The sequence below is a fragment of the Biomphalaria glabrata genome, chromosome 18 (assembly GCF_947242115.1).
Source record: "Biomphalaria glabrata chromosome 18, xgBioGlab47.1, whole genome shotgun sequence".
NCBI classification, from domain to species: Eukaryota; Metazoa; Mollusca; class Gastropoda; family Planorbidae; genus Biomphalaria; species Biomphalaria glabrata.
Window position 1 is genome coordinate 20,034,820 of NC_074728.1, and position 10,892 is coordinate 20,045,711.

Here is a 10,892-nt window from a genome sequence, read left to right on the forward strand (position 1 = left end):
CGACCCTGCTATTTAGTGACGGGTGAACACAGAGTAGATTACTTGTTTTCCCCTCCCTCTTTTTTCGCCGCTAAATTTACGTGAGGTAGAAATAAAAAAAAAAAGAGTGATCTTTCTTGGTCACAACAATCCGGCCCTGTTATTTTGTGACGGGTGAATACTACTTGTTCTCCCCCCTCTTTTTTTTTCGTAGGGTAACTCTAGTTCGTCCGACTTGCAGAAATAAAAGAATGATCTTTTCTTTACTACTCCTTGCGTGTCCAAACTCTTGAGCCATGAAGAGAATTATATAGATAGATAGATAACTATACAATCTTCCATGTTCATATACGCTTTCAGTAGCAGTGTTTTTACCGCGTTGGGTTGAGAGCCTGGTAAGGCTTTAGCATAAAAGTTCACATTGAGGTCGTCTTTGTGTTTATAAATTTAAAATACAATCACAGACATACCCCGGTCTTTCTCCTCCTCCCCCCTTTTCAACTTGTCCAGAAAAGCGATAGGATCATAGCGTCCTTATATCCTTGATATTCCGTTGTCGTCATTGGTTAATGTTTTCTTAATTATATCAGGAAAATATGTCATTTAGAATTTATTACCTTATTACATACCTTATTTTCTTGTTTTATCAATGACACTACATAAATACTGCATTTGATAGTATTTAAAACCTCTTCTTGGTCTCTAGAAATCTTGGCCTTAACCGTTTACCACGCATGGATGGATGCCAGCATTTTTTTGAAATATAATTGAAATCCTAAACGTAATTGAGAATGCTGAGATGAATCAGCGACTCGTGTCATGACTAGGCTAACGCTTCCAGTAACTTTCCAGGCATTGTTGGGCGTTTTGATTTATTAAAAAAGTGGATCTTTTTCTGATGGGAGAATAGGATACAAATGATAAAATAAGAACGGTTGATAAATATTCTTGATTCGAATGTAATAAGATTCATCTGTGGTGGTGTAAAATAAAGAACAACTTTACTATGGATGAGTTTGACGGTGATAATGAGTGCTGGAAGTGGTTCACATTATTAAGGAATTCAATGAATTACAAGCAAAATAAATTTAAGGTATGGATGATAAGTGTTTAAGATTATAGCCAGTTAACGTAATTAATATAAAATAAAACAACCAGAAGCCTAAGAGAGTGCCATGTTGTTGTTTTATATACTACTGCAATACAAAATTATAATAAATAAAATTTATTTTTTTTTTTTGTAATTAATTCAGTTTAACTGTCGTTTTATTGTAAAGGTCTGAGCTGTAAAGAGCTTCACTTCCAAACCGGGCGTCCAGGGTTGAATCCTGGTGAAGACTGGGATTTTTATTTCGAGATCTTTGGGCGCTTCTGAGTCCACCCATCTCTTAGTGGGGACCTGACATTAGTTCGGGAGAAGTAAAGGCGGTTGGTCATTGTGCTGGACATATGACACAATTATTTACCATGGGCCACAGAAACAGATGCTCTTTACATCATCTTCCCTATAGACCACAAGGTCTGAAAGGGGAACTAAAAAATATATTGTTGTCTTGATGTTATAATATACATAGAAACAGTTCTAAACGAATTCAGCAATAGTTGTTTTTTTTAGCGAATTGCCATGTTGATATGAAAAAGTAGAAAAAAAAAAGAAGTTTCTAGATACGATTTCTTCACGATCTTTTTGGTGACATACATGCGCTACAAAATTTAGCATGGTGGCTTTTAAGGACTTTTGCAAGATAGGATTTGAACCTCTCAAGCCTGCACTCAAATAGTGTTTATGATGATAAAGAATAATTTCTTTAATGTAAAGAAAAAAAAAAAAAAGACTTCGTTTCTAAACTGATCATGTTTGCTTTTGGTCAGTCGAAGAGATAGATTTAAAAACTAAAAAAAAATAGCTTGCTTCTTTTTTTAAAAACTATTTATAATTTTTTTAAGCGGGCTGATAAAATGTATGTGAATGTCCCATTTCAGAACTTGCCATCAAGGAAATAGATAATGTAATAGTCATCTGTTTCTTTAGCGGATGGAACTAAAAGCTATTAAAAATTTGATTAACCTTTACCAATAGTTTTAAGTATGAACGCAATAGATTTAAGTATATATAATTGATTGTTCCTGATGTTTGTATAAATAGTAAGAGAAAAAGAGAATTCCAGACAAATGTAATACCGACAATTGAGTTTTTGGGATGGTCTTGTATAGAAATTAGATGTACCACAGCATTGTGGAGAGATTTTCATACCATATTTTGGTGTTTGGAAGTTGGTTTCCTTAAAAATCGAAACATGATATTAACGCTAATTTGATTTCTTTAACGTTTTAGCTAGAAAATTAAATGTACAGTAAGAGAGAAATGAGATTTTACATAAAAATAGATTTTAATTATTGTTCATTAAAAAATCCGGAACAACATTTTTTTTCGTAAATGCGGAGATTGTTTGTTTTATTAATTACAATAGGGATTTCAAGATCGCGACGATTTGTCTGTTTCAGCAAGAAAACTAAATGTAAAATAAGTCTAAAAAGTGATTTTCAATAATCGTTTCTAGTAAATTACTTTCTTATTTTAAAATCATGGCCAACTTCTTGTTGATATTTTTGAAATTTGTTTAAAGATGAAAATACGGAATAATTTGATATCGATAACTAAACTATAGTAACGTATTGTCAAAGAATATAAGTGTAAAATTAGTCACTTATGCTTGTTAATGACGGAGTATAGTGTTTATAATATAGGCCTGAATGCAAGCAATTTTCCTGGGAAAAAAATGACAGTTGGAGCTCACATTATTCGCTCTACAATATAAATCATAACTTTTGTCTCCAGTGAAGCAGATATTGTGGAATACCCAATTATGACGACTGTGCCCTCTGAAGCCCTTGTCGTTCCGTCTTGTTGGCTGTTGTATAAGATATTGATTTAACTAAAAGCATACTAAAAAATGAAAAGAAAAAGAAAATTTTATGCTAGGACAAAGTCATATAAGTGCCTTTACAACAAGTATGTATCATCAAAACCATTGACGTTATAAGCTCCCCTTTCAGACTCTGTGATCCATAGGGCAGAAGAGGCAAAGGTCATCTGCTTTTGTAGCCCATGGTTAACGAGGGTGTCACGTGGCCAGCACAATGAACATCCGCCTTTACTTTTCCCGAGCTAATGTCAAGCACCGATTAGAGCTGAATTGACTCAGAAGCAGTCAGAGGCACCCATAGATCCCGAAAATACAAATCCAAGTCTTCACCAGGATTCGAACCCGGGACCACAAGCTCGGAAGCAAAGCGCCTTACCGTTCAGCAGCCATGTCTCCATTGACGTTACAGTCTCAAAAATAAAAGTACAAGCCTAACAAATGCTTGCCCGTAAAATAATAATTTCTTTTGCGGAAATTTTAAAGTTATAAGACTAGTTATTTATAATAAAACAAAGTGTCTTTCTTTTTTATTAATATTTGTAGCTAGTATACATGTTAAGCCAGAAATTTTTCACAAAAAATTTAAAAAAAAATGCTTAACCTAAACTATTTTGTATGTGCGTGTTACATATTGGTTGGCATTGCGTGACTTTAGTAAAGTGTTATGCACATCCTGTTCCAAGACAAAAAAGTGATTTAGAGTTTTATTGTCATGAGGTCAGAGCGTACAAAGAAAGACATAAGTTAAACAATGTCACCAAAAGTAAAACAATAATAAAAAAGTGATTAAATCTATTAATATTTTAGTATATTATGTATCACGGATAGATGTAGCGAGTTACCTTTGACCTCATTCAGTTCCATTTTAGAAAAGATCATGGCTAAAGAGAGTGACATAGTAATCGCTTGCAAGCTAGCCGTGAACCAAACAGAAAATGAGGACAAGAAACAAGCAATAGAAAAAAAAAGAAAAACCTCTAAAACCAAACCTTAAGGGGAAGAACCGCTAACAACTGCCATTCATCTGAAAATTAAAGGGCTTAGCCTCCCTTCGGCTATAGCAAAAAATTAATTAATTAGTCCTAAATGTTTAACTACTTGGTTATTTTTTTAAATGATTTATATATTGTCGTTGGCGATGAATAATTATGCAAAATTTCAACTTGATCAGAGAATGGGAAGTGGGAGACAAAAACGTGTCCAATGTAATAAGGATTAAATCCATATATACATATCTATCATTAAGTAGCATTTATTTCTCTTATTTTAATATCAATAAAAATAATTAATCATTAACAATTAATTAAATGGTTAATTTTGTATATTGATGCATGTCTTGCTAGGTTCAATGAATAATTGTGCAAAGTCTTAACTTGATCCAAGAATGGAAAATAACATGTTCAAACTTTTTAACAGACAGACAGAGACAAAGTGAGTTGATATAATCTTTGTAAAAAGTCGCGAACATAAGTTTGTAGATGGAAAATATTTGGAAAAGAAGTTGTATGATTCTAGAAAAGCCGATTAAAAATGTATAAATTGATGGAATAATTGTTAGTCGGGATCAACGAGTTTGGAGCGGGTCTTAGGGTTGATAAGAGACAAGTTAAACATAGTTCAGTTGTATCAGTTCAAAAAATTGTATCAATATAAAGCTGTATGTGCGCACTAGTAGAGACTAGACTGAGAAGGATGTTGACATTAAAAAGAGATGAAGGAAGTCCCGCCCAAGTCTAGAGCTGATGAAGATGCTGTGCTCAAGGCAGATGTTATATTGTCTTTGTTATGTCGCCATGTAAATAAACAGCTGTATATTGGTCCTTGGTCTACTTATAGAAGACCTTCTGTGTGGTTATCTAACAGAAGGCAGGAGAGCCGCTGGTCATCCAAATTCTAATGTATACAGATGTATGCAAACGCGACATGAAGCTTTTCACCTGGGAAAAAGATTAGAATTTTTTTTAGACACGGAAATAATGCCGTGTATACTTATTAAAACTAAAATCAAGATTTAAAATGGAATTGCGAATACGACATATTTTGTGTTGTTTTCTGCTGCTTTGTCCAGTGGTATACACTCTGGACTTACGCTTTGATGATCCCAGGTTTGAAACCTTTCTGACCCTAACCCTCATCCCTTCCCGTGGAAGGCTTAGGCTAAGAAGTATTAATTCAATTCTGAAAGAAAAACTGAAAATGTTAAAATAAAGGAAACAAATTAAACAAGAAAAAAATATTTCTCCATCGCAACTAATTGCCATCAAGTCGGCTCTTTCACCCCCACCCCTTTTTTTTCCCCCGAGATCTTCATTCCACAGTTTGAAAAACGCTGGTAATACTGGTATACAGAATACTTTTTTTTTTCTTCCTGCGATATATCATAATCATAAATAGACTGCAAAAATGAAATAACTTCATGTAACTTGAAAACATGTATATCTATTGTTTTCGGATTTCCGAATTCTGAAAGGTTGCATGATCTTCAGTCTTATGATCAGATTTATTATTTCTAGGAGCTATATACTATAACAGAATATGATTGATCCAAACTAAATGATACAATTACACTTAATATAAGCTTTGTTAGCGGCCCCCGCAAGGGGAAAAGACGCTATTAGTTTTGTGTGCCTGTCTGTCCGTCCGTCTGTCCGTCAGTCTGTCCGTCCGTGTCGTTTAGATCTCAGAAACTAGAAGAGAAAATGAAAATCGGACATCATAATATATTTATATTATTCAAAGTTCTGATGCAACGGCTACTTTTTTTCTTTTCCGAAAGTGAACTATCTAATTTTTAAAATTATATATGCAAGCTGATTTGTCAAAAATTACACCACTTTTCAATGAAAAACTTCATGGGAAGTAAGTCTAATTAAAATGTTCACAAGCTTCTTCATTAATACATCAAGCTTCATACATACATTCGCGCATTGGTACAAAAAAAAGTGCATCTAATGTCACGATTGAAAAAGTATCAATGGATCATTATAAAATAGATTTTCCATTTATTAACTAACTCTTGGTATAGAATACTGATTCAAATGTTGTTTTTAAAAATAATTTTAATACGAACTTCGTTTCAATTGTAAGTTTTAAAAAAATACTTTATACCGCGCAGTTTTCACACATCCTCATTAGGCTACACTTGACAACAATCTAAATTACAATAAATAGAGGCCAGAGCTATACATATTTATATTTATAATACGAGTTCTAGTCTAGATAAAGTAGATTCTATATCAAGATTCTATATTCCTTCTTCCCTAGTGCTATTAGTGCATGGAATGGGTTGCCTGAGCTAGCCAGGAAAACCAGTGACTTGGCAGAATTTAGGTCATTGGTTAATATGCATGACTAAATGCATAACGCGTAGGACGTAATCATCTTCTTTTTTGAAGTAACATCTGTATTATATAAGATAAGATAAGATCTAGACTTAGAGACTGAGATCTATTTCTAGATCTAGGCTTAGAGACTTAGCCTTAGATCTATTTTTTAGATTTAGGCTTAGACTTATATCTTGAATCTAAAACTAGGTCTAGATGTAACTAGATCAATGTCTAGTTTGTATGACAAATGACAATGGAGATATTACTTTTATTTTGCGAAGGGAAAGTCTTGTCATCTGTACACAAATGTAGCTTAAAGAAGTTCAAAAATTGTTTTTTCGTGTTGCCAATTTATCTAATTTTGTTACAAGAATAAATATTTTTTAGTTTCTTTTTATTACATTGTAAAATGTTATTAATTTTAAATGTATGGATAAGGTTAATAATTATTATTTTAAAAAATATAAGTGTACGCTAAATGAATATATGGAGATGCTGTGGCTGAGGGGTAAAACACTTAGAACTGGAAGTCCCGTGATCAAATTCTGGTGAGGACTCTAGGTGGACAACTTTGGGGGCCGATTTTGAGTTTGTGTTTCACACAAAATATCTTTGTAACCTTGTTGTTTTTTTTATTACTTTTTTTTTCATATTTTAATTATTTTTCTATTTCACCCTTTGAACGATGGGTCCTTCAAACCCCAATTACAGAGTATACACAAGCACTTCTTATGCCCATCAGTTGTAGCCTTCCATCTGCCTACCCTATGATGCCCCCCCGCAACATATACACACAATATTTACCAATGAACCCCCCCCTCCCCTTTCCCATCCCGTGTCACAGCTTAAAAGAAGAAACAAAAAAACTCATTCTACTCTTTACATATTTTTTTGTATATTGTCATTCATAGATCCAGAGAGATACCTTATTTAGAGTAACTAATTTTCACAAACTCATTTATATCCCCCCCAACACCAACCCCCCCCCCCCGCACTCCAAAAAAAAAAAAAACAACATGCACATACTCTCACACTTTCAATAGATTTTTAAGACTTTTAATTTTTGCCTTAAAATAGAGACATACTTGTAGTTCTAGATCTAGTCGTTTTACAATTTTTCTTTATAAGTTACCATTAATATAAGTTACCATTAACTACAGTCTTTAAATTGAACGAATAAAAGTTACGCAACGTATATATGGCTGTTATTGCTTAAGCCTTAAGCGAAAGAAATGATCGTTTTGTACTTAAAATGTCTGTATAGGTTATAATGAGTGGTTAAGGGTGGTCAGGACCAAGAATTGTATATCTGTGGAATTTTAATTATCAGGAGATAGTATTTTCCCTTTGCAACTTCTCCTGTGACTAAAGAGGAAAGTCCTTGATACACAGATGCGTTCACAGGTTGGGCATCTGTAATCACCGGGCGCCGTTATAATTCCACCCTTTTTCCTTCTACTGTTGTGTATGACATTTGCAATCTGGGGCACTTCCTTTATGCTAACTCTCCGTGTGGCATCTGCAATCTGGGGCACTTCCTTTATGCTAACTCTCCGTGTGGCATCTGCAATCTGGGGCACTTCCTTTATGCTAACTCTCCGTGTGGCATCTGCAATCTGGGGCACTTCCTTTATGCCAACTCTCCATGTGGCATCTGCAATCTGGGGCACTTCCTTTATGCTAACTCTCCATGTGGCATCTGCAATCTGGGGCACTTCTTTTAGGCTCCCTCTCCATGTGGCATCTGCAATCTGGGACACTTCCTTTATGCTAACTCTCCATGTGGCATCTGCAATCTGGGGCACTTCTTTTAGGCTCCCTCTCCATGTGGCATCTGCAATCTGGGACACTTCCTTTATGCTAACTCTCCATGTGGCATCTGCAATCTGGGGCACTTCCTTTATGCTAACTCTCCATGTGGCATCTGCAATCTGGGGCACTTCTTTTATGCTAACTCTCCATGTGGCATCTGCAATCTGGGGCACTTCTTTTAGGCTCCCTCTCCATGTGGATCTAATATAAAAATACAAAAATATAAAGCTACGGCTGAATAGCTAGGATGATAGATCATCGATGCGAGCTGATAATGCAAATGTCGTCGCCTTTTCTTTTTCTTATTTTTTCAATGACAACTATAATAAGTATGCAATGCATGCTGCAGTGGTTAAACATAACTTATAAACTAATTTACAAAAAATATATATATTAAATTTGTTTCTGGTTGTTGACACCTTTAATAATTCTTTTTAAACTATTTTTTTTTCAGGAAATTGTACATCGTATTACCATCAGAAATAGTTTTACTATTGTTCTCTTGGTGCAGCTAGTGATTTTAATGACTTGGGGTCTCTACCCTGTCACTAAGCCAAAGGAACGAACAGACGCTTTGCTTTATCTCTCGACAGACGACCCCAGACTACTCTTGTTGAATTCGCTGGCAGAGCGAGAAACTGGATATGACTACATCAATAAACATTATGAGAACCTCCGAATCGTGTTTCAACAAATGGACAGTATCATCAAAGAAGATAAAAAGTCGATTCTATCATTCATAGCCCAGCCGATTATAAACAATCACAGCTTCAGCTATCTCCACAACCCTGACAAAACGTGTGTGAATGCTAAGACGGAGATTTTAATTGTGGTGCCCTCTGCGCCTGGAAATTTTGAGAACCGCTTAAATATAAGATATAGCGATTACATCAATTTTACCAGAAATGCAGAGAACAAAGCGAGACTCTTGTTTTTCCTGGGACAGACAAAGTCCGATGAAATGCAAAGCAAGATAGACGGGGAATCGGCTGCGTATGAAGATATCGTGCAGGAGTCCTTCGAAGACGTCTACCAGAATATTCGATACAAAGCAGTATCGATGCTAAAGTGGGCCAACACGTTTTGCCCCCAGGCTCAGTACGTCATACGAAGCGACGATGACGTCCTGGTAAATCTGAGCGCGGTCACGGGGTCTCTCAAAGCTACTCACAAAAACTTTTCGAACTTCATCCTAGGGCGCGTGCGCTTTCACGACGCCCCGACGAGGAATAAAAAAGAGAAGTATTACTTATCCGAACAGGAATACCCGGAAAGGTGGTTCCCGCCGTTCGCGCTAGGTGGACTCCTGGGTTATCCGATGTTGACTGTGAAACTCTTGTATCAGGCGGCACTTCGAGAAAAGCCTATATGGTTAGACGATGTCTTTATTACTGGCATTTGTGCCCCTAAAGTAGGAGTTAGACTTATAAACGAGAGCTCTTTTGCATTCATGCACAAAGGAAAATGGGCGCATTAAAAATTGACTATTTTAAGTTTCCCCATTACGTCCCATGCAAAACAAAAACCCAGCCAGATTGATATTGAGTTATATTAGTTATATGTCACAAGCCAAAAAGCCAAATGCTATTGCACTGACATGGATATTATTCGTTAAAATAGAAATAAAATTCACCAAATTCTCTTTAATTCAGTATTGTCTACCGCCTGCTAAGCAAAAGGATCAACCACAAATCTTTTAGCAGACACAGGCAATGCTGCAATGCTCCAGACCAACACGAGTCCTGAGTGCAATCGGATTTCCATTTTAAATGAGATTGTGTTCATTTTCAATGATGCGTCAACTGAAGCTGAAACATTGTCTGACCGGAAATATGCAAGACTCAAAAGATGATTATAAATCGTATAATATCACAATAGAGTACATAGGGCTTTTATTCAACTCCACTGTGGCAGTGGCTTAAACTCCGAGTTTGTATTTCAAACTACGTTCTTGTTTGTGTTTTTTTCGTATCTTCCATACGTTCTGAGATAGTGACTCTGCGGAGATACTATTTATTGCAGAATAAATATTGATATTAATTATACCAACTACAAAGACTACTTTACTTTCAGCGCTTCCAATAACAGTATTTGAATTCAAGAAAAAAAAATCGTTATCCCAGAGTTTACATTTTTCATGACAAGATACAATACTCTCAAAATTTATTATGGATCAACCTATTTATTATATTTATTTAGTTCTTTACTTTTAATTTTACAATCCTGACAGCGAGAAAAAGTTTTAAACTATCATCAGTTAAACTTGTATTCTTTATTGACTTTTTCAATTATGATCTGTAAGTGATGACTGACATCTTCCAGGCTTGCTTAGACCTGCCCAATTTCCTCTCTCCTTGCGAATTCCAATCACGTGGGATGTGTTGCTGAGAGGATAATTACGCTTAAAGTGGGCTCGAGGTTCAACACCCGAAAACACAGAGAAAACTTTTTTGTAACCGTTACATTTTTATTTTCAAAAAATAAATCATCTTTAAATTAAATTTGGTCTATTCTGAAAACACTATCCTTGGTTGTTCCCGCACTTGACTCAAAGGTTGTTGTTTTTTATTTTGAATATGCTTCAGTGGGAATTTCCGCATTCAAATTAAATGTTTCTTTGTATTCAGTAAGGAATAATTGCATGCATAAATAGACGTACTTGAACATTTTGCGCACCATCTTATGTAGAAATCATTAGCGCGACTGTCATTATCAATGTGTGACAATATAATTATATGTATATAATACTTATGCAATTTATCAATATACAATTTTAATACGAAAAGCATATCTTTTGAATAGATGCAGTATTATTTAGGTCCAGACCAGGTGTTCTCAACCTGTGTCT

The 10,892-nt window shown here is 35.1% G+C and overlaps 1 protein-coding gene across 1 annotated transcript; it reads left to right on the forward strand.

Moving 5' to 3' along the window:
* Positions 1-210: 210 nt before the first annotated feature.
* On the forward strand, positions 211-10,341 carry LOC106052700 (beta-1,3-galactosyltransferase 1-like). Its single transcript, XM_013208134.2, has 2 exons — positions 211-1,072; positions 8,499-10,341. The coding sequence occupies exons 1-2, from the start codon at positions 986-988 to the stop codon at positions 9,519-9,521; spliced, it is 1,110 nt and encodes a 369-aa protein (XP_013063588.2). The 5' UTR covers positions 211-985; the 3' UTR covers positions 9,522-10,341.
* Positions 10,342-10,892: the final 551 nt, after the last annotated feature.

Bases quoted from the DNA above. Each gene is read 5' to 3' on its own strand.
- LOC106052700 (XM_013208134.2), top strand. From the start codon at position 986: ATGGATGAGTTTGACGGTGATAATGAGTGCTGGAAGTGGTTCACATTA. The intron at 1,073-8,498 runs GTATGGATGATA...TTTTTTTTTCAG, and splicing joins ACAAGCAAAATAAATTTAAG to GAAATTGTACATCGTATTAC.